This window comes from Gasterosteus aculeatus, chromosome 7 (genome assembly GCF_964276395.1).
Source record: "Gasterosteus aculeatus chromosome 7, fGasAcu3.hap1.1, whole genome shotgun sequence".
Lineage (NCBI taxonomy): Eukaryota > Metazoa > Chordata > Actinopteri > Perciformes > Gasterosteidae > Gasterosteus > Gasterosteus aculeatus.
The window spans coordinates 31,998,953-32,020,377 of NC_135694.1; the positions used below are offsets into that span (position 1 = coordinate 31,998,953).

General features: G+C 47.1%; 3 protein-coding genes and 2 non-coding genes across 7 annotated transcripts; 2 read left to right on the top strand and 3 right to left on the bottom strand.

Annotated features, from left to right (window-relative positions):
• Positions 1-273: 273 nt before the first annotated feature.
• Positions 274-5,449, bottom strand: ncbp3 (nuclear cap binding subunit 3). 2 transcript variants are annotated; one of them, XM_040181968.2, is made up of 12 exons: positions 4,923-5,449; positions 4,277-4,342; positions 3,746-3,851; positions 3,526-3,651; positions 3,174-3,427; positions 2,997-3,105; positions 2,828-2,927; positions 2,647-2,756; positions 2,039-2,357; positions 1,771-1,910; positions 1,514-1,696; positions 274-1,272 (listed from the first exon to the last, which is right to left on the bottom strand). In XM_040181968.2, the coding sequence occupies exons 1-12, from the start codon at positions 5,085-5,087 to the stop codon at positions 968-970; spliced, it is 1,983 nt and encodes a 660-aa protein (XP_040037902.1). In that variant the 5' UTR covers positions 5,088-5,449; the 3' UTR covers positions 274-967. The 2 variants fall into 2 exon arrangements, with proteins under 2 accessions (XP_040037902.1, XP_077963240.1); XM_078107114.1 differs by having other exon boundaries at positions 3,219-3,427; positions 4,923-5,185.
• Positions 5,450-6,166: 717 nt separating this feature from the next.
• trnas-uga (transfer RNA serine (anticodon UGA)) lies at positions 6,167-6,248 on the bottom strand. Its single transcript has one exon. It is a non-coding gene; the product is annotated as a tRNA-Ser (tRNA).
• Positions 6,249-7,076: 828 nt separating this feature from the next.
• On the top strand, positions 7,077-7,148 carry trnaa-cgc (transfer RNA alanine (anticodon CGC)). The gene has a single exon. It is a non-coding gene; the product is annotated as a tRNA-Ala (tRNA).
• Positions 7,149-8,792: 1,644 nt separating this feature from the next.
• Positions 8,793-16,570, bottom strand: apbb3 (amyloid beta (A4) precursor protein-binding, family B, member 3). 2 transcript variants are annotated; one of them, XM_040182677.2, is made up of 12 exons: positions 16,241-16,570; positions 14,284-14,447; positions 12,811-12,866; positions 12,600-12,648; positions 11,865-12,014; positions 11,664-11,791; positions 10,978-11,092; positions 10,777-10,858; positions 10,621-10,704; positions 10,378-10,493; positions 10,118-10,297; positions 8,793-10,024 (listed from the first exon to the last, which is right to left on the bottom strand). In XM_040182677.2, the coding sequence occupies exons 1-12, from the start codon at positions 16,305-16,307 to the stop codon at positions 9,779-9,781; spliced, it is 1,437 nt and encodes a 478-aa protein (XP_040038611.1). In that variant the 5' UTR covers positions 16,308-16,570; the 3' UTR covers positions 8,793-9,778. The 2 variants fall into 2 exon arrangements, with proteins under 2 accessions (XP_040038611.1, XP_077963241.1); XM_078107115.1 differs by lacking the exons at positions 12,600-12,648; positions 12,811-12,866 and having other exon boundaries at positions 16,241-16,489.
• Positions 16,571-17,502: 932 nt separating this feature from the next.
• sra1 (steroid receptor RNA activator 1) lies at positions 17,503-21,324 on the top strand. The gene is made up of 6 exons (XM_040180619.2): positions 17,503-17,895; positions 18,325-18,432; positions 18,645-18,740; positions 19,743-19,912; positions 20,059-20,167; positions 20,244-21,324. Exons 1-6 carry the CDS (start codon positions 17,871-17,873, stop codon positions 20,477-20,479), a joined length of 744 nt encoding a protein of 247 aa, XP_040036553.2. The 5' UTR covers positions 17,503-17,870; the 3' UTR covers positions 20,480-21,324.
• Positions 21,325-21,425: the final 101 nt, after the last annotated feature.

Below are 21,425 nucleotides of genomic sequence, written 5' to 3' on the forward strand. Positions count from 1 at the left end.
TCTTGCTCGAGTTTGTATCCTTAATGTATCCTGAATGTTATGCATGTAGCCCCGCCCCTAAAGCATCACATGCTATATGGTCTATTTGATACCTGTCAATCAGTGTGTAGCAACGCCCCAAACCATCCCAGGTTGTCTCCTGATTTAAACGTTAGACGCCGCCCCTTTCAAGGTCACACATGGGACATGTTATCCACGATTTTACTGTTAAATTAACTTAAGACATGACAACTTTATATTTTATGAAAAAAAACCTTCCACACTAGATTTAAATTGCTGTGCCATTATTTCTCTTTAATAGTTGTTTTTAATGATTTATTTTAACCACAGAGACGAACAACAATAAAGATATCATCTGAACTGATTAACTAATAGATACCAGTTTATATTCCCTGTAATGTAAAATGAAACATTATTCAACACCTTGATTATGTGAACTCAGGACCAGCTGTGACGTCACTGATGTCACACTGTGGCTTCAACAATAAGAGCACGAATTAGTCATTAAAAAAACGGCAGAAATTAATTCCCCACCAGAGGATAAACAACGTCGATTTCCTCTTAAGAGTTGGTTTCCGGTTCTAAAACAGAGTCACAAGGTCAGGGGTCAACTCCCACAGGACCCCACAAACTTCACGGTCCGCTGTGGCCGCGGCAACGAAGGAATGATTCACTGGAGGAGCTGGATTGGATTTCCCATGATGCCCTGCTTCATCCCAACACATTTTTATTAGAGTGTTAAGAATGAACACAGTTGTTTCATATAGCAGATGGAGGGGGGGGGGGGGTCCGGTCTCTTCCCGTCAAGTCCTTCAGGTGCAGCGCTGCTCTCAGGTGTTGCTGCTAATCTTCAGTAACTATTTGTTCTACTCCACTAAATGCAGCCGTGTTTCCAACTTTAACAAGATGAAGAGGAGATCTCCAGTGAACAGTGAGCGAGTCTCTGTAGGACGAGGAGCCCCCCCCCTCAGGCGTCGGACTCCTCGCTGCTGTCCCGGCTGATCTCGATCTGCAGAGACGGCAGTTGGTCCAGCCGGCTCTTCTTCAGCTGGGGGCTCACCTGCTGCTTCCGTTTGATCATGGCGCCCCACATCTCCTGCAGGGTGGAGTCATCCTCCTCCTCCGTGACTCCTCCCATTTTGCTGCTGCCAACGTCGCCTTTCCCCGAAGAAGAGAACAGACCCGAGGGCCGGCTGCTCGATCCCCGCTCGGGACGCCCAGCGGCACCATTGGTGTCGTCTTCACCGGAACCGAGTCTGCTCCACAGGGCGCCTACGCGCACACACACACACACACACACACACGTCAAAGATGTCCTTGTCTCATTCTCAGAGCCCCCCCCAAATAAAGACTATGGATGAACACAATTCATGTGGACGACCTATTTTGACTTAAAAGTGAAAAGCGACCGGGTGGCTGGTATGCTAATGAGGACATTTAGCTGCGTTGTGGACAAATCCATCAGGACGATAATGAAAACATGAATAGAGATACAGACGTTAGAGACTCGTACTTGTCTTTTTGTCATTGGACGACTTGGAGAAGACCCCTTTCTTCTCCTGGATGGCCGTGCCCAGTCGGCCGTGCACGTCTCTGATTGGCTCTCTGGCGGGGGGCGTGTCTCTGGGGGAGAAGGGGGAGGGGGAGCGTTGTCTGTCGGGGGAGTACCGTCGTTTCCCCAACCGCTGCCGTACGTCTGCAGAGAGACGAGGGGAGAGTGAGACGGGCTGACAGGTGTGTGTCTGACCCACATGAGTCCGACCAGCTGACCTGTCTTCCCGCCGGGGGCTCCTGGGGGCGGCGGTCGGTGCTGACTTCCTTTCCTCTTCTCTTCCAGAAGCTGCCGGACGTCGGTCATCTTCGGGGGGGGGGGCGACTTGGTTCTGGTCTGAGACTCTCCGACCCGGTTCCTGCCGACACCACCAGATGTTTTAAATATAGTATTTATTAAAACAAGTAGACAACATTCTATTCTTTTTCTATTAATATTTTAAAGATGAATGGCTTTCTTTTCAAAATAAAAGCCCTTGGTTCTGACCGGATGCTCTTCAAGTGGCCGTCCAGCTCGTCGGCGTACATCGTCATCTTCTTGCTCTTCTTGGGCGACGGCGTGGAGATCATCTTCAGCTCCAGGTCGTAGTCCATCTCGTCTGACTCCGACCACGGAGACAGAGAGCGCTCTGCCCGGTTACTGCGCGGCGCCGCCCCCCCCGCCACCGGCCGGGCTGACCCCGCCACAGCAGCCCTGTCGCCTCTCTCCTTGTACTCCACCACCCGGTCATCCTCCATGTCCTCGTCCTCCTCATCTTCCTCCTCCTCCTCCTTGATAGGCTCCTCCGGCAGGTTGACCAGGTCGGCTGGAGGGAAGAACAACATCACAGCTCCTGACTTAACAACCTAATACATTACATGTCACAATACCAGTGGCTTTGTTATATTTATCAGAATTATTCATTCCTCCAAGTGAAGAATTGAGACTACGTGAACACGCGCATCTCTTATAATTTGACGATTTCTCTACTCCGTTATTTTGATAGAACTTTATCATTCATTACGATTCTTCTGCCCCAATAAAACGCGCGACACTTGTTCTTGTATTATTTTCAGCCCGGTGTTGTCACGGCAACGGGGACGGACAGCAGTTACCGGAGTGCCGGTGCGTGTACGGCGGCGTGTGTCCCATGTTGTCTCCAATCAGAGGCTTCTTTGTCTTGATGACGTCCCTCTGGATCCTCCGGTTGTGGAACCTCCTCTTCCTGGAGACATTGACACATTAAACATGCACGATGTAAAGGCTTCTGATTGGACACGAGGGTTCGAGTCCCACCACGAGTTGCTGAGGATTCCCTTCATGCCTCCGTAGTTCGGGTTTCCGTACTTCATGTAGTATCGGCTTCGCCGAGCGGCGCCGAGCTCCTTCTTATCGTCTGGAGAAGGGAATCACATTTTAACTAACAGCCATTAGCTTAGCATCACTTAGCGCAGCAGAGACTCACCATGCGTGGCGAAGCGCAGCAGGAGCTTGTTTCCTTTGAAGGGTTTGATGGCTGCTCGCAGCTCGTTCCTCAGCAGAGACTCTCTCTCCACCAGCGACAGGTCCGCCACCTGAGACGATCAATGAGCCCATAATCAATGATGTCGACCGGTTCGCAGCAGTAACCAATAATCTCTACCTGCACGGCCTCCTTCTTGGGTTTTTGCTCGTCTCTGTCTTTCACCTCGACCTCCTCGCAGCTCTCCTTCACGGCTTCCGGTTGGTCCTCCTCTGACCTTTGACCTTTGGCACTTTCGCTGAGATCGTTGGGCGCGTCGGCCGGCGGCTCGTTGGTGCCCTGCGTCTCCGTGGCAACCGTCTCTGGGCTAGTCATCCGGCTGCTGTTGACGAGGGCCCGGATGGAGGTGTCGTCATCGAGCCAGACCACGTTACCTAGGCAACCAGGAGGCGCGATTCATAATCCTCGTCACATGGTACAAGTCCCCTAAAGCCCCCCCCCACGCGTGTGTGTGTACGTGTGTGCGTCTCACAGGAGGCGTCGTCGATCCACTCGATGTGAGCAGGAGGATACTCTTTGAAGTATCCAAAGATGTCCTGAGTGCTCATGTCGTCCACACCAGTCACGTAGATGGCCTCCATCCGCAGGTTGGGGATAGCTAAGCGCCACAGAAGTGCTCATTAGCACCACAGAAGAAGAGCACAGGGGTGGTCATTAGTACCACCGAAGAAGGCGTGATGCCTTCACTGTACCTTTCTTCATGGTGTCTTTGTCCATCAGCACGTTCCTCTGCTCCTCCTTCTCCTCAGGGGGGAGGTGGAATCGTCTCGCACGCTTCTCCTTCCTCTCAAAGGCCTCCTGAAGAACACAAATGCACCTTTAACCCTCAGAGCGAAAGAAGACATTTTTATTCTTTATGCCTCATTTTAAATCTCTCCTTTGAGACTGTTGGAGAACCTTCTGTGAGACGACCTCATGAAGCCAGTTGCAAGAATGTTTACCACATACTTCCATACGTGTTCCTTCATAGTCGAACAGTAAATCAACAATAGCTAAAAGACAAAGAAAACCCATTGAAGGTCAAGGGTTGTCTTAATTAATCCAGAAAATTCCTCAATATGATGAATTTGTCTCACAACGATCTTCGGAACGTAAACGTTTTCAGAAGCAGAAATTCGGAGAAGCATCAGGGTTTGTTTGTTACCTGGAGACTGACATGCTGTGACAGCTGTGACGTCGCCATGCTTACACACGTCACATGATGCACATTAATGTGATGGTACCTTTGAGTTGACGTCGATCCCGGTGATGAAGGCTCCGGCCTTGTTCTCGTACCGCCGGCTCGTATCCTGAAGAACAAAACCTCACTCATGAGCAAAAACCTGTGAGGGGTGTTGATTCAAACATAAATGAATGTAAAACAATCATTTACAACTCTTTCGCGTATTACTGAAGACAACTGAAACGCCTTTACACCTAAACCCTGTAAACCCCATCACCTGTGCAGGTATCGATCTGTTGTGAGCATCCACACAGGAGTAAATCAATCAATCAAACATCTCTCATCCTTTAAACGGCAGAATTCATCTGCGACTGCGCGTGAATCACAACGGTTTCCTAATTATTACATTATTTAAAATTATTAAAACAAGCCTATTTCACCCTGAAAAAGGGTTTAAGTGCCACCTTTCTTCCCGGAGCCTCCTCTGCACCGAGGGAAAGGTTAGCAGAACAACAAGCCGACGCGTGACGATCCCCGGTAGTCGGTAACCGGTAACCGCTTGACCCTACAGGTCACCGTTGGGCCCCACCGCTTAACCAGTAGACGTTAAGACCTCAAGACCTAACGGGCCTCAAGTAACGTAAAGTCCCTGGGAGACGATGCTACGCCAGTCCCCGGTCTGAGAGCGGCCTCCTCCAGTTACTCACAGGCAGCAGCTCTTTCAAGGACCGGTTAACGGAGATGTCCTCCGCCTCCAGCTCTCCCTCCTCCACCTCCATCGGTTCGGCCTCGCGGGCGTCCCGGTCGGAGTCAGACTCGGAGTCGGTGCCGCTGTCTGGTTTCGCCGCCATTAAACTGCGCACTGCCGCCATGGCGCCAGCTAGCTTAACTGCTAACCTCGGCTAATGATCGGTCCTCCTGCTTCTTCCTCGGTGGTGTCAGGAGGAGGTACAGCGGAACATCAGCGCCTCCTGCGGTTATTGCGATGATGATGATAAAAATAGAAGTATGACGCAGTGACGTGTTATGCAAATGAGACAAGAATGAGGTTGTCACATTTACTGAAGCGAGGAGGTCACGTTGGATCGTGGGATTGTCAGGGGGTGTTGTTGTGTATGTTTGTGGGGGTTGAGGCTGAGGGGAAGCAGGGGTCAGGGTTCGAGCTAGTGAGCGGTTGTTTTGGGGGTAGAGGGAGATTCAAATAAAGAGACAGCTTATCCCGTATTGGGTTGCCGGGGCAACGGCTACAGCAGGGGGCACAAACTTTCCCGGCCCCCTCCAGAGTAAAGGGCCGGTCCAATAGAAGTCCACATCCTCTCGGCCCCCCAGCACCCACCCACTCATTCATTATAAGCCTTATAATGAATGAGAGTCTGATGTAAGCCAGTCAGTGGGTGACGAGGTGCCTCCTGCTTTGCTTGAGAGTTCAGTGTCTGGATCACAGAGCGTAGATGAGGTGCCAGAACCAGATGACAGTTTGTTGTACTGTATGGTCGTCTAAATTCTGAGACTCTTTGTAACCTTGATGGTCTGTTGGTGCATTTACCTGAGTCCAAGCGTGATGAGGTGTCTGGTCTAATCCGGCAGTATCTGTGCCTGTTTAATGATGTTCCTACATGCACAAATTGGATCGAACATGATGTTAGAGATGTAAGAGATGCACAACCAATTAAACTGCGTTTATACCGTATGTCTCCAGAGATGCTTAAACATCTGGACTCTGAAGTTGCTTACATGCTGGAAAATAAAATTGCTCTCCCATCATTTTCTAGTTGGTCCCCGAAGCCTGATAACTCGCCTAGGGTTTGTACAGACTTCAGAAAGGTAAACTTGTTGAGGTAGGTTAACAATTAACAATCCTGTTGTGTGTGAGTTTTATTTTAAGGTGCGATCTTAAACTTTAGTGTATTTGTCCCACTGCAATAACCCGAGAGAAAAGTTTACAGCCGTCCGCTGCGAGCAGGGTTCGAACCTGCGCGGGGAGACCCCATTGGATTTCAAGTCCAACGCCTTAACCACTCGGCCATCGCAGCTTATGTCAAATACCATTGATTAAAGACATAAGGTGCAGGTGCGGCCCACCGGACGGTACATCATTACGTTACTTTTGATCTGCTTGATAGAGGAAGCCTGAAGCCTAGTTTATGCTTCTGCGTTTTCAGAGAGACGCAAGGGACACGCAAGAGACACGCGAGGGGCTCTTGCGTGTCTTTTCACGCCTCCTTGCGTGCGTCGACCCATTTTTGTAGACTAGCGTCTAAAGCTTTGCAGCCTCCTGCAGCACCAGGCTGTGATTGGTCTGCTGACTACGTCCTTTACGGAGTCTCACGTCTCCGTTTTCACAGCACAATACGGCCGTTATTAAAAGGAAGAACGTTTACGAGAGAACGGATCAGATTGAAGAGCTTTTAAATATGAGCGCTTGTACAAGCCGTCATTGGCGGACTATGAGGACGCCGGATGGCCTCTGATTCATGGAGGGAGATCTCCACAAACGAGGGGACAAAGTCGTGGAGGAAAATACGGGACAAATGTGTCCTTGATGAAAAGCAGCAGTGTGGATACACGGGGCAATAAAGTCTATGATCAATAAATAAAGCAACCAACGACTTCCACACACAAAGACGTGACTCTCTAGGTCGTCTTCAAACACGTGACTCCACCTGTTGTTCTGGAGGTGAATCGCTCTGCAACACACGCACGACTTTACAACCAGGAAGTGAAACCAGCGCGTCGACGCGGAAAGACGCAGAAACACGCGCCAGCTCTTATAGTCCCGAAAACGCAGATCGAAATAATGATGTGTTTATCTGAGGTAATACATGATCATTATAACAAGTAAAAGCACAGATGTGTGAGCGGGGGATGTAGCTCAGTGGTAGAGCGCGTGCTTCGCATGTATGAGGCCCCGGGTTCAATCCCCGGCATCTCCATTTTCGTTCCCGTACGCAGTATTTCTGTTTTCCGGGAGTTCTTTGCAAAACTAAACAGCGCATATAGTTGTTTTTGGCCAAACAGTGTTTCCACTCAGGTGAAAAAAACCTTGTGAGTGTAATACAAACGTATTAATAACCGCTGCTCTATAGGACTTCCTACGTGGTTCAACCAAGTCGATCAAATCTCCAATAATCCAGCTCAAATGAACGAGATGATTATCATCGGCCAATTTCGGTTCCTCAAAGGCTGATCGGCGCTCAAACGGTCTCGTTAGTTTGAACCAGATGTCAATCATCCCGATGATCGCGCGTGCGCGTCCTACGTTAGAAGACGGAAGAATCACCGAAACCGGGATTTTTAACTGCAAATGAGCTTAAAGGAAGAGCGTCTTTTTCTCCGCTTGCGAGCAGCGGATGCCCATGAACGCATATGAGGAGATAATGTGTATTTGAATTCTTTCTGTCGGATGAATTGAATGTATTTTACGTCATCTGTCTCTAAAGGTTTCTTGCCTTTCCTCCCCATCATTTTTTTGGGGGGGGGGCGTTAATCTAACTGATATCGCTCCTTCATCCAGGGCTCTGAAGTGTCACGCACTCCCGCCACACATTTCTTCACGCCAAGAAATCGGACTCCGGTCCAAGCCGCGTTTGTTCATCGATGAGGAAGAGAGCTGCGGTTGCCACCTTTAGCACAGAAACGATGGCAGCGAGTATTACCCAATACGGGGCCGAATAGGATGCTGCATTGACGACAGCTCGGAAAATACGGGACAAACCCCGTCCCGTATTGATTCAAAACGGGACGCGTTATTTTCTTCTCAAATACGGGATGATTCCGTATTTTAAGGGACGGGTGGCAACCCTAAAGAGAGCTGCCCAGTTTTTGCTATGGTGATTTAGCCGAACCTGATTCGGGGAACCGAAAAGCCAGATCTACATCCTCTTATCCTGAAAATGATCAGGCTAACCCAGTTAGCCACGTACGAGGACTAGGGCCCTGGCCTATGTTTAGCTTTTAGCACGTGCTACATCAACAACGACCGTAAAACAAAATTAAACGTCAGTCGTGTAAGTCGGTACCTTGTTTACTTTTGGATTGTCTCTACATGACATCATCAGCTGGCTTGATGCCAAAGTATTTCAGACATACAGACACAACGACAAAAAACTGCCTGAGATTTCCCAACATAAACACACCGAAGCTTCTAGCGACAGACGCTGCAGCCAATCAGGAGGCAGCTGCTACTTGACGTTCTGTAGCTCCTCCTTCAATGACCTCCCATGCTCTCATTTGTGCCGACATGCAAACTGCGAGTCTAGGAGTCAAACTGCCGTTGACTTCCACTAAGATAAAGTTTCGATGAATGTAGTAATGCTTTCACTGACCGTTGGATTGTTCTTCTACTGCACCCTTCAAAAACACGCTGGACTTTAGTGCTCATTCAAGCTTCTTCTTCTTAGATCTAATGTAGTTAGTTAGTAATTAAAGTACTTTCAATAACATCTGTGTGACGGAGAATCAGGAAACTGGAAAACATCTCCTGGAAAGGAGTCCACTTTTTACAAGAAAAGTCAAAATTGTATTAAAATATCTTGATGAATACTTGATACTTCAAGAAAATGTTTTTGTCCAATTATTGCAATTTCTATCTCTTTAATGACTGCTTATTTCTCAAATTATTGCAACAATTTTCTCTAATTACTGCAATGTATATGTCTAATCATTCCAACACTTTAAATAATTTTAACATATTTCTCTATTTATGCACAACTAATTATTGCAAGAAATTGCTGATGTGTTTACTCAAATATTATGTAGAAATATAGTTGTTGCTTTCTCTCTTTCTGGGTTCGGGTTAGACTTTCCTCAGACTGCGTTTTGAGTTGTTGTAAGCAGCTGTCACCATGGCAACGTCTTACCTGCCGTGTGAAACAAACCCAGAAGAAGAATACAGGTAAATGAATAAACACAACACCAGTATTTCTGCCCACTGTTGGCCAGAATGTGGACAATGCTTTTCTTCTTCTCTGAGTTCATGTATTCTCCTGAAATTGTTGTTTCTTTGTCAATAATATCTCTTCTGATGTTTCTCGTTTATTTATGACTGGATCATCCTGGAAAGTAGATCAAAAGCTGTGAGGGACGATTGAGTCTCTGAAACATGTCGGTTTCTGTCACGTTGGATTACATGAAAAACCCACGTTAGCTTAATGTTAGCATCATGCTAGCATCCCAACACATTTCCTTGAAGTTGTTCAACCTGCAGTCAGAAAGCCTTTGCTAAGCTAAGCTATGTTAATCAAAGCTAATAACTACTGAGAGGGGTCAGCGGGCGATAGTAGGAGATGAGAGAAGAGAAGAGACAAGATGAGGAAACGCAAGTCAATAATAGTAGACAAGAGGAGACGGTAGAAGAAGAGGGGAGGAGGCGAGAAACGTCAAGAGGAGACAAAAGCGAGACGAGACGAGAGATGGCAAGAGCGATAGTCAGAGACGAGGATGAGGCAAGAGGATGCAACCCTTATGGTCTCCCATATGTCACTGTGATTTTGAGGCAGACCCATTTCAGTTCTGGAGGATCGGCCACCTGATGACTCAAGTCTCTGTTGGCTCCGCCCCTTCCTTAGGAGATGGCGGCTTGTTTCTGAAAAGTTTCAAAGAAGGCCAGCATCCCCCTCCTCACGCCGCTGTCGCCCTTGGTCATCCTGGGTATCATCGCGCCGCCGCTATTGCTGTTGCCTTGGAGATTGGAGGTTATAGGCGGGAAGGAGTCCACGGAGTTTGCCCGTTTGACCTTCGACGAAGCCGCACGCCATGACTTGGTCCTCGGAGGCGGAGTCTGAGCTACCAGACACTTCTGATACTGGACCTGAGGGTCGAGAAGGAGGACGACGTAATGTATCCATGACCTCACATCTTTGAGGTTCAGCTGACAGCTCACCTGACCAGGTGTGCCACTCACCATACACGCTCCTTGCACCGCCTCAGACAGGTTTCCCGCATCCGGCTCGCACCAGAACACGTGACACTCGAACCTCTGCGTGCCGCCGTCCACTATCACGGCAAAGGTGCGGCTGTCGTGGCCGACGCCCAGGAAGGTGAGAAAACGCACCTGGCACTCCCAGAGAGGCTCCTCCCCTTCCTGTTGGGGTTTTCAAGGAGAGGTAGAAAAACAGTGAGCTACGCCCTCCAGGTGAATGAACAGAGTAGGAATGGTTGTACCTTTCCCTTCCACAGGGACAAGATGTTATCGGTGATGTGGATCACCGTCGCCTCCCACTCGTCTCTGTCCGTGGAGTTCATGATGCTCTCTATCGCTCTGTTCAATACCTCCATACCTGTGGCACATCAGGGGAGAGCACACCTGATGACGTCACACAAATGATCCCAAATACACAAAGCGTTTACAAATGTTCAACTACTAAGAAATCATTTCAGGGGATTTCAGGTGTTTTGCCCTCCTACCCATTGCTCTGGACACCGGCAGGTTACCAACGTACTGCACATCAAACTTCTGGACCTGCTTTCTCATCGCCTCCTGAAACTCCACTGAAATGACAATAGCTAATCAGTGGGCTGCCAATCAGAGAGTAGGGCGTGTTGTCAGAGAATAGGTGTCACCTTGTCGGGGCAGGTCTTCGGGTGAGATACTCTCCATTGTCAGCGAGCGAGACGGCCTCATTGATGTCTTCTCTGACATCATCTAGAGAGAAATTAACACAGCGGTCCCGTCGTGTTTACAGCCAATTGGCTAATGCTAACATGCTCATGCTAACGCGGTAAACATTGCGCTTCATGTGTCAGGTGACTTGAGGGACCCACCTTGGAGCACATCTCGTGCAGCGCCATGGCGATGGCTTTGGCTGGAGCATCACAGCGAAACACGTGACACTTCAACACACAGCTGTCCTTATCGCCGGCCACAAAGGCAAAGTCCCTGTATGCACACACACAAACACAAACGGAAATAGACACAGAGACACACACACAGAGACAGACACACAAACAATGCCATGTTGAGGCCGACCAGCTGATTGATCACATGATCAGAAGGTCAAAATCAATAAATACCCTGACACAAAGGAGGAGGCAGTGAAGTCTCTGAAGAGGGAAAGGTAGAGAGGTTTACCTGTCTCTGCCCAGGTGGAGCAGTGGGGGGGAGAGTGACATTGTTAGTGCAAATACAGGTAAACAAACTAAAAGGTGAGCTAGCTTAGCATGCAGAAACATCTAACTGTGAGCGTATGGTAATAGTCTAGCTTAGCAAAAGAATGGACGCAGGGTACAATTGTTAGCTTTGCGTAGCACAAAGAACGGAAGCAGGGGCAACGATTAGCTTAGCTTAGCATAAATACTGAAAGCAAGGGTAGGTGTTAGCTGTGCTTAGAACAAAGACTTGAGGCAGAGGGAAGTGATGGCTTACACTAGTACTGGAAGCAGATGAATACTTGTTAGGCTAGCTCCTCCCATCTCGTCCCCTCCATGTCCCAGGTAACTTATTGGCTCACCTGCCGTTGTTGCAGCCCACACCCCATACACGGATGTTGCTGATTGGCTGACAGTGCAGTGAAGTGTGGTCTAAAGGGTCCAACAAAGTCAGAGTGTCCTTCTTCAGTACCAGCATCATCTCCTGACCCTGCAAACAGACAGACGGGTCAGTCCACCAACTCACAAACAGGTACACGGGTTCAATGCAGATCTTGTCTCACCTCCCCCCGGGCCCCTTGCCTGTCTCTCTGCTCTGGGCTGCCGCAGTGAGACAGCTGTTGGATGACGTTACTGAGAGCGAGACTGCTACGACCGGGAGACAGGTCCTCCTCTTCCACCTCCAGCCAGCCCAGAGAGCGAACTGCAAACCACTGAAAGACAGACAGGTAGAGAAACCGACAGGAAGACCGATAGGAAGAGAGACAGACTTGTACAGAGATGGACAGGGGAGCAGGTAGAGAGACAGACATATGGAGAGACAGGAAGAGAGACCAACAAGCACACAGACGGACAGACATACAGACAGGGGGAGAGATAGACAGGCGGATAGACAGAGATACAGAAAGATAGACATGTAGATTGACAGACAGGCAGAGAGACGAACAGGGAGAGAGACAGACAGGTTAACTCAGATTAAAGCGATTAGAGCGGATTAAGGCTCCAGAGCCAAAAACATTGCTGCTTTCACTTTGTTTATTTTAAAATGATGTCATCTTTGACCCCTGTGACTTCCTTGCTGATGATGTCAGCAGATTCAGAAACATGAGTCAGCAGCTAACTGGTTAGCGGGTTAGCTGATTCCTCAAATCCAGATCAACGGCTAGGTTTCGTTTATTCATTGATTAATAAACTGAATATTGGATTCCAAATGAGAATGTTTAAATATAATGTTGATTGTGAGGAGAAGGTATGTTCCTCCACAACAGTGTGGTTGTTGTTCATGTTGTTGTTGTTACCTTGGAATTGGGGTTGTGGTATCTGAGATAATCTTCATGCCGCAAAGACCTGAGTAAAAAAACACAATTTTTGTCTACCAATTGTAGCTGTGCGTGTGTGTAGGTGTGTGCGTGTCGATATGTTTGTGTGTATGTGTGTGTCGTCATAGGTGTGTTTGTGTAAGTGTGTGTGTTGATATGTTTGTGAGTTTGTGTGTAGGTGTGTGTTTACCTGGTCTCAGGCTTCATTCCTGTCTCTTTGTTGGAGCTCTGATGTCCGCCATTCAGCTGAGATACAAAACCACAGAAGAAGAAAACACTTCAGACAGACCTGCTATTCTGAGCTAACCGAGCTTCATGATACTAAGACTAAACTACTTCTCTTTCCAGGAAGGAATTCTGTTAACTTTGAGACTCCGTGTTAACGCCCACTTTGACAGCAGGAACCTTGGCGTAACGTCGACAGCCGACTCTCTGACTCCAACATCACTGACAACACCATCCTGTAGATACTCGCTCTACAACATCAGGAGAACACGTCCTCTTCTCACTCAGAAGAAGGTACTGATTCAGGCTCTTGTCGTCTCCCTCCTGGACTACTGTAACTCTCTCCTGCAGGTCTCCTGCTACCACCATTCCACCTCTGCAGCTCATCCAGAATGCAGCAGCTCCACTGGTCTTTAACCTTCCTAAGTTCTCCTCCACTCCTCCGCTCTCTTCACTGGTACCGGTGGCTCATCCAGTTCTAAACTCTGGTGCTCACGTACCATGCTGTGAATGGATGGGGTCCAGCTTCCATCCAGGACCTGGTCCAACCCGACATCCCGACCCGCACTCTCCGCTCTGCATGTGATAAACTGCTTGTTCCTCCTCACTGAGAGCAAAACACTCGACTAGATCTCCACTCTTTGCCGTCCTGCTCCTAAATGGTGGAAGGAGGTCTCTGAAGACATCAGGACCACAGAGAGCCTTCACATCTTCAGACTAAAGACACACCTCTTCAGACTCTACCTCCACTAACACACTAACTAACTGTAGCACTTACATTGGACTTATAATGGTTCTTATCTACAGCAGGTTGTACATCGGCTTATGTGAGGAAATCGCACTTTCTTGTTTCTTGTTCTTGAGTTTGTACCCTATGGTTGAAATGTTCTTATTGTAAGTCGCTTTGGATAAAAGCGTCAGCTAAATGACATGTGATGTAATAATGTAAAGTAATGTAATGTAATACTAACTAGCTTAATTAAGACGGACTTATTTAATTCAAACTAACTTAAATTACACTCACTAGTTTACACTACCATAATACCGACAAGTTTAGGTTAAACCTTCTAAACTAACTAGTTTAACTGTCAAGCTTAGTTTACACAAACTAGCTTCTTTAAACTATCTACCTTAGTTTACACTGACTAGTTCAACTTAAGCTAGATAGCTTCTTTACACTAACTAGCTTGGTTTAAACTCACACGTTGAACTTCAACTAACTCGCTTCTTTACAATATCTACCGTAGTTTACACTGAATAGTTTAACTTCCACTAACTAGCTTCTTTACGCTAGCTAGCTTAGTTTAAATGGAAAAGTTTAACGTCACTAACTAGCTTCTTTACACTAACTACCTGAGTTTACACTAACTACCTGAGTTTACACTGACTAGCTCCCCAGTTAGTTAACCAGGTTAGTATATAGTAATCAGGTTGTGACCTGCGTGTCGAGCAGCTGGGATGACCCACTGAGCCGGGGGTGCTGCCACTGGGTGGCCCCAGTGGGAACGTGCCAGTAGTACGTTCCTGTTGAATCTTTGATGGTTCTCCAGCCAGAGGGTAGATCTGGATCCAGCTGCAGGTTCTGGTCGGTCCAGATGTTGTCTGCAAACACACAATAAGAGTCCACATGTGTTAGCGCTTCCCAAAGGTTGCAGTGAAGTTGGACTGTAAAGGATACAGTATGTGTGAATATGCATATTATATCACCTGCAAGAAGCCGTACCTATCAACTGCTAGGCTATGACTAGGTACCTATTAACTGCTAGGCTACGACTACGTACCTATTAACTGCTAGGCCACGACTACGTACCTATTAACTGCTAGGCTACGACTATGTACCTATTAACTGCTAGGCTACGACTATGTACCTATTAACTGCTAGGCTACGACTACGTACCTATTAACTGCTAGGCCACGACTACGTACCTATTAACTGCTAGGCTACGACTACGTACCTATTAACTGCTAGGCTACGACTACGTACCTATTAACTGCTAGGCTACAACTACGTACCTATTAACTGCTAGGCTACAACTACGTACCTATTAACTGCTAGGCTACGACTACGTACCTATTAACTGCTAGGCCACGACTACGTACCTATTAACTGCTAGGCTACGACTACGTACCTATTAACTGCTAGGCCACGACTACGTACCTATTAACTGCTAGGCTACGACTACGTACCTATTAACTGCTAGGCTACGACTACGTACCTATTAACTGCTAGGCCACGACTGCGGACCTATTAACTGCTAGGCTACAACTACGTACCTATTAACTGCTAAGCTATGACTACGTACCTATTAACTGCTAGGCTACGACTACGTACCTATTAACTGCTAGGCTACAACTACGTACCTATTAACTGCTAGGCTACGACTACGTACCTATTAACTGCTAGGCTATGACTACGTACCTATTAACTGCTAGGTTACGACTACGTACCTATTAACTGCTAGGCTACGACTACGTACCTATTAACTGCTAGGCTACGACTACGTACCTATTAACTGCTAAGCTACGACTGTGGACCTATTAACTGCTAGGCTATGACTAGTTCATATTAATATCCTCTATTATAACACACCTTAATTTATTAGTTATTTAACAGCTGCTTAAACCATTTCAGATCGCTTCAGGCAACAACGCTAACTTAAGTCAGAGCATCGCTCTGAGCGTTCGATCCTGGTTCATCTAACAGAATGTCAGACCTATTAGCCCTCCACAACACTTGATCTTCTTTTTAGGTTTTGAGTCTAAAAGTTATTGAGTTATTCCCTCTTTCTCAATGACATGGAGAAGAATAGGAGCGACGGTGGCGCAGGGGTAGAGAGGGTTGGCGGGTCCATGTCCCAAGTCGAAGTGTCCTTGACAAGACACCTAACCCCTAATTGCTCCCCGGGATAAAATAAAACCACGGGTTAAAATGCAATGTAAGTCGCTTTGGGTAAAAGCGTCAGCTAAATGACTTGTGATGTAATGTAAAAGAATAGAACAGAACAGAATAAAACAGAGTTTTATCTTTTACCTTTTATCTGCTTGTATAAACCATTGTATTTACAATGCTACATTAGCAGCTACGTTTAAGGTAATCACGCCGATATTAATAGATTTTGAAAGCAGCCGTCGTTGTTAATTACGTTACTTTATTCTGGCGGTTTGTTCACTTTTGAAGTTATTTTGTTAGTCTTGGAAGATGGAGAGCTGCGATTGGTGGGTTGTCAACAAGATGTCATGACGGTGTCAGAAAAACAACATCCCAAACCTATGTGTGTGTGTGTTTGTTGGTGTGTTTTTCTTTATATGCATGCAACACATACTCAGACACCCATTGTCTGGGTATGTGTTTATGTATACATATGTGTGTGTCTGTTTGTGTGTGTGCGTCTCACCGTCATAGTTGACTATGAGGATGGCCAACATGTAATCTTTGCCCATCATGGCTCCGCCCTCCAACATGTGTGGTCCAATCAGCTGATGGTCCTCAATACACACAGTTAAAGCCTCCGGTCTCTCTCTCGCTGCTTGTCTTTCCCTTAGTGTCTCTTGTCCGTCCCTTAGATGAAACCATCAGTCTTCTTCTTCTGCTGTTTTATATCCGTATCTCTCTCCTCACACTCGTCCCTCCTCTCTCCTCTCTGTCTGATGAAGGATGCTGCTCTCCTCCTCCTCCTCTGGCTCCTCCCGCTGATGATGTCATCCCCCTGCCCCCTGCCGATGTCATCGCTCCCCTCCCTCTCGACCTTCACCGTGAGGATCGACTTTAACTCCCTCATTCATGTATGAACGGCTCAGTATTCAACCAGATTAAGTCCTATAAGAAGTATTCGTGGTCACTATCACATTTTAAATTACACTCATGTATCAGTGAGATGTACGACTACAATCAGTATGAAAATGTACATAAAGCACCTAATGTAAATAAACTCCTGAATAGATATAGATAGATAGATAGATGCTGTAAACCATCAGATAGAACGTAACCACCGTCAGGTACAACCACCATCAGAAATAACTAGCAGATACAACTATCACACCATCCACACTGTGGTGAGAGAAAACTCCAAGATGATGCAATAATGTAATGATATTAATGACACGGCTCATTTTCAAAAGGAAAAGATTTACCTTTGAGACATAGTGGAGAAAAAATATAGTAAAGCAAATACTGAGTAAAGGACATCCGTGTGTACGTGAACTTGTTTCATACTCCCGCAAAGATAAACCCTGAAATGGATTTTATTGTTGAATAAAAAAATGATTCAATTTTTGTTCATTTATTTGTTGCATCATTTATTTATTTATTATTATCTTTTATACAATACATTTATTTAATTATATTGATTGACAACCAGCTTGAATGCTGAATGACACCTGCCGTCCTTTGAAATTCAGAAGGGATTTGGATTTCAATTAACAAAAGAAACTGAAGTAATTAAATCTGTGTGTCATTCCTTACGGATTAACGGCTTTAATTATTTATTCTTTTATTTGATTTTGTGTGCTAACTTTAAACCTCACTGTTTGAAGGATCAAATACTTAAATACAACTTTCTTATGAAACATAAAAGTATTTTATTCGATCCTCAATCATCGTTGAATCACAATAAACGTTTTAGTGCTTTAACTGCATGTGGACATACAGGATGACGTCACGTTAGTGCCACGTGTGCGGGAAATGCTGTGAGCTAAATGGACCAGTTAGTCAAACTGGTCAAAGTTGAAGACCACGACAGGAATTTATACCAGGTCTCCTCCAAAGTAAGAGCTCAAAGTATCAGCGCCAACTCAAAGCTCTTATTATGATGTCTGAGCGGAAGTTGTTTATCCCCGGGGATCTTACGTATTTACATTATCCCGGTGACGTCGTCAACGGAAGTTCTTTATCCGCTGCAGTTTACACTCAAACCACTGTTGTTGTGACGTTAGCTAATTTCTTTGGGTTAGCTTAGCCGTTACCTTAGCCGCTAGCTTAGTTAGGTCTCTTGTGAAGAAGACACTGCGACGTCGGTGGAGTCCAACATGGAGGACAGGTACATTAAACCAGGTAAGCGTTAGCTTCGCTGAGCATGTCCTTACTATTGGTAATAACGTAACTTAGCTAACGTTAACGTTATACAGCCTCTGTGCTGCTAGGCTAACGGTTAGCTAAACAAACATCATTCGTCATAGTGCTTATATCCATTGCACGTTTTTTTAGTTCGGCACACAGATATTCCACAAAAGAGTAATTATTCATGTAAGAAATGTCCCTGGATTTATTAGTTTGTAATGTGACGTTGTGTTTTAGGCCGCAGATACAGACAGATGATGTCATCGCTCATAGTAACACGGTGTTCTATCTGTAAAAGTCAGACTCCAGAGGTGTGAACACTTAAAGGTTCCACATGTATGTTATGTGTGATGACATCTTGTGGTGGACGTCTGTGTCAGCTTCATCACTTCATCTCTGTCTTTTACTGACTGTGTTCCCTAGGTAACCAGGAGCGGGGCTGGAACGACCCCCCTCAGTTCTCCTATGGGCTCCAGATGGCCCACGGGCCACAGAGGAACCTCCTGAACAAGAGAGCTGCTGCACCGGCAGGTTGGACAACGTGTCTGGGTCCTTCTTGTTTCCTCTCTCCTCATTTCCTTTCTTGGCCTCCTTTCCTCAGCAAAGGAGGCCTCGGTGTTTCCTCTTTTTTGTAGTCAGAACTCCTCCACGTGTTTGACGAGTTAGGTCATCCTTGGAGAACAAGCGTTGAGGTCACAAAGTCATTTTATGCCTCAAACATCTTGTCTCTGATTGGTCTTCAGGTACAGGGGCCCCACCCATTACCCCTCCCTCCTCCAGTCCTATGGCTCCTCCTCCTCCAAGTGATCTTACGCCGCCGCCGCCTCCTCTAGGCCCAGGTAAGGAACAGTAAAAGAAGAAGAAAGGTTTTGTTAACGAAGCCTGAATATCTGTGTCTCATTTGGTGGGCTTTATCCTCATGAGCTGTTCAGAGTGGACTGGAGCTCTGTGATCATACAGTACTGCAAGTGCATCACTGACCACCTGTCTGACAGCACGTGAAGCTGGGGAAACCTGTCTCTCTCTCGAACCATGAGCACCGGTTCCCCCCAAGGCTGCGTTCTTTCCCGTCTCCTCTTCTCCCTGTACACCAACAGCTGCACCTCCAGTCCGTCAGGCTCCTGAAGTTTGCCGACGACACCACCCTCATTGGTCAGATCTCTGGTGGGGACGAGTCTGCCTACAGGTGGGAGTCCGACCATCTGGTGTCGTTGTGCCGTCAATACAACAGCTGAACTGGCAGGTGGAAGAAATTCCACGATGATGGTCCACTTCTACACGGCCATCATGGAGTCCATCCTCTGCTCCTCCATCACCGTCTGGTACGCTGCAGCCACAGCCAAGGACAAGGGCAGGCTGCAGCGTGTCCTCCGCTCTGCAGAGAGGCTGATCGGCTGCAATCTGCCGTCCCTGCAGGACTTTGAGGACCTTGAAGCGAGCTAGAAAGATTGTAGTCAACCCCTCTCACTCCGGACACAATCTCTTTGTGCCCCTTCCATCTGGCAGGAAGTCCAAGGTCCAGACCAAGACGTCCCGCCTCACGTCATCAGTTGGTCTCATGATCCAAGTCAGAGTCCCCCATTGACCCAAATGTTCCCCCCAGAACATTTTGCACAGTGGTTTCTCACCATGAAAAATGTACATACATACGTGTTTTAACTTAGTTATCTCATCTTCCTTATATTGTTTTAATTTTCCTTGTACATATTTGTATTTTATTTTATTCTCATCGCACCAATCATCAAAACAATTCCTCTATGTGTAACATGCGTGGCAATAAATGGCTTCTAATCTTGAGAACAAGACTCCGCTATTGACTGCAGCTCTTCCTCTTGCATTAGCTCGTCCTCCTCTGGGCTGCAGTACCACGCAGAAGGGGAGTGGTCCCCTTCTCGGACCACTGAGAAGTCAGAGGGACAAAGACAGCAGCCATTCAGAGGCCGAGCCGGACGTAGAGGGCCTGATGTTGGTGTTGAACCAAGCGCTCGATGCCTGCAGACCGACTGTTAAAGTTAGTTTGAATCCGTCAAACATACTATTTTTTTTTTTTTAAATATACCTTAAAACTTGTTTTGTAAAATTCCTCTCAATAATAATTCACACAAATTGAAGGTTGAACTTTGATTGGCTGTTTGACCTTTGACCTCTGTTTTGTAGGACCAGGTGTGTAGTGATGTTGCAAAGAGGCTCCGCCTCCTGGAGGCCAGCTGGAGGTCAGGTACACTCAGCCTACCTGTGAGGAGACGCATGGACACTCTCTCTTTAGGTAACCTGTCTCCTCACCAACCTGCCCCTGTACCTGAACATCTGTCTGTCTCTTGACTTACCTGTCTTTCTCTCAGAGTTACAGTCTGGTCGCTGGGACTCAGCTGACGACATCCATCGCTCCCTGATGGTCGATCATGTGACTGAAGTCAGCCAATGGATGGTTGGTGTCAAACGACTTATCGCTGAGACCAGAAACCTGAATCCAGAACGTTTAGAACCACTTCAGAAACCTCTGGGACCGGCCCACGACACTCCAGCACCACATCAGGACTCTACAGCACCAGACCACGACCATGGGGCACCAGTCTAGGACTCTACAGCACCAGACCACGACCATGGGACCCGGTCTAGGACTCTACAGCACCAGACCACGACCATGGGACCGGGTCTAGGACTCTACAGCACCAGACCACGACCATGGGGCACCAGTCTAGGACTCTACAGCACCAGACCATGACCATGGGACCGGGTCTAGGACTCTACAGCACCAGACCACGACCATGGGGCACCAGTCTAGGACTCTACAGCACCAGACCATGACCATGGGACCGGGTCTAGGACTCTACAGCACCAGACCACGACCATGGGGCACCAGTCTAGGACTCTACAGCACCAGACCATGACCATGGGACCGGGTCTAGGACTCTACAGCACCAGACCACGACCATGGGGCACCAGTCTAGGACTCTACAGCACCAGACCACGACCGTGGGACCCAGTCTAGGACTCTACCGCACCAGACCACGACCCTGACAGAGTCCCAGCAGCCGGAAGGGGGTCCTGGGAGTCTCTCGACCTTTCTAAGAACTGAAGTTATCTATTGTTGTTTCCACCAACCAGCGAAGGTCTCTCCTCATAACCAATAAATCTTAGCAGTCTTTGGATCGTTTCCTTGTGTTCGTCCTTCATATTGTAAGCTGTTGGATCTAACCCCAGAGTTGCTCAAGAGCACTACGGCAGAACAGCAACAACATCATCACCCTACCACTAAACCTCCTAGTGGAACCGTTACTCGTGGACAACAACAGAAGAAGAACCTGACGGCGTCAGTTTCCTCTATAGATGAAAACATTCAAAGTGCTCAGAGTGATTTAGAAAATAAAAGGCTGCAGAAGAATATGACAAAATAAAAATCTTTTTATAAATGACAAGAAATCAAAGTATTCTTGTGAGTTTAATACAATCAAAGTAATCTGGTGAATCAGATGGAATATAAGAGATTTTAGAGACAAATCTCGTAGTCTTGGGTCTTCAAA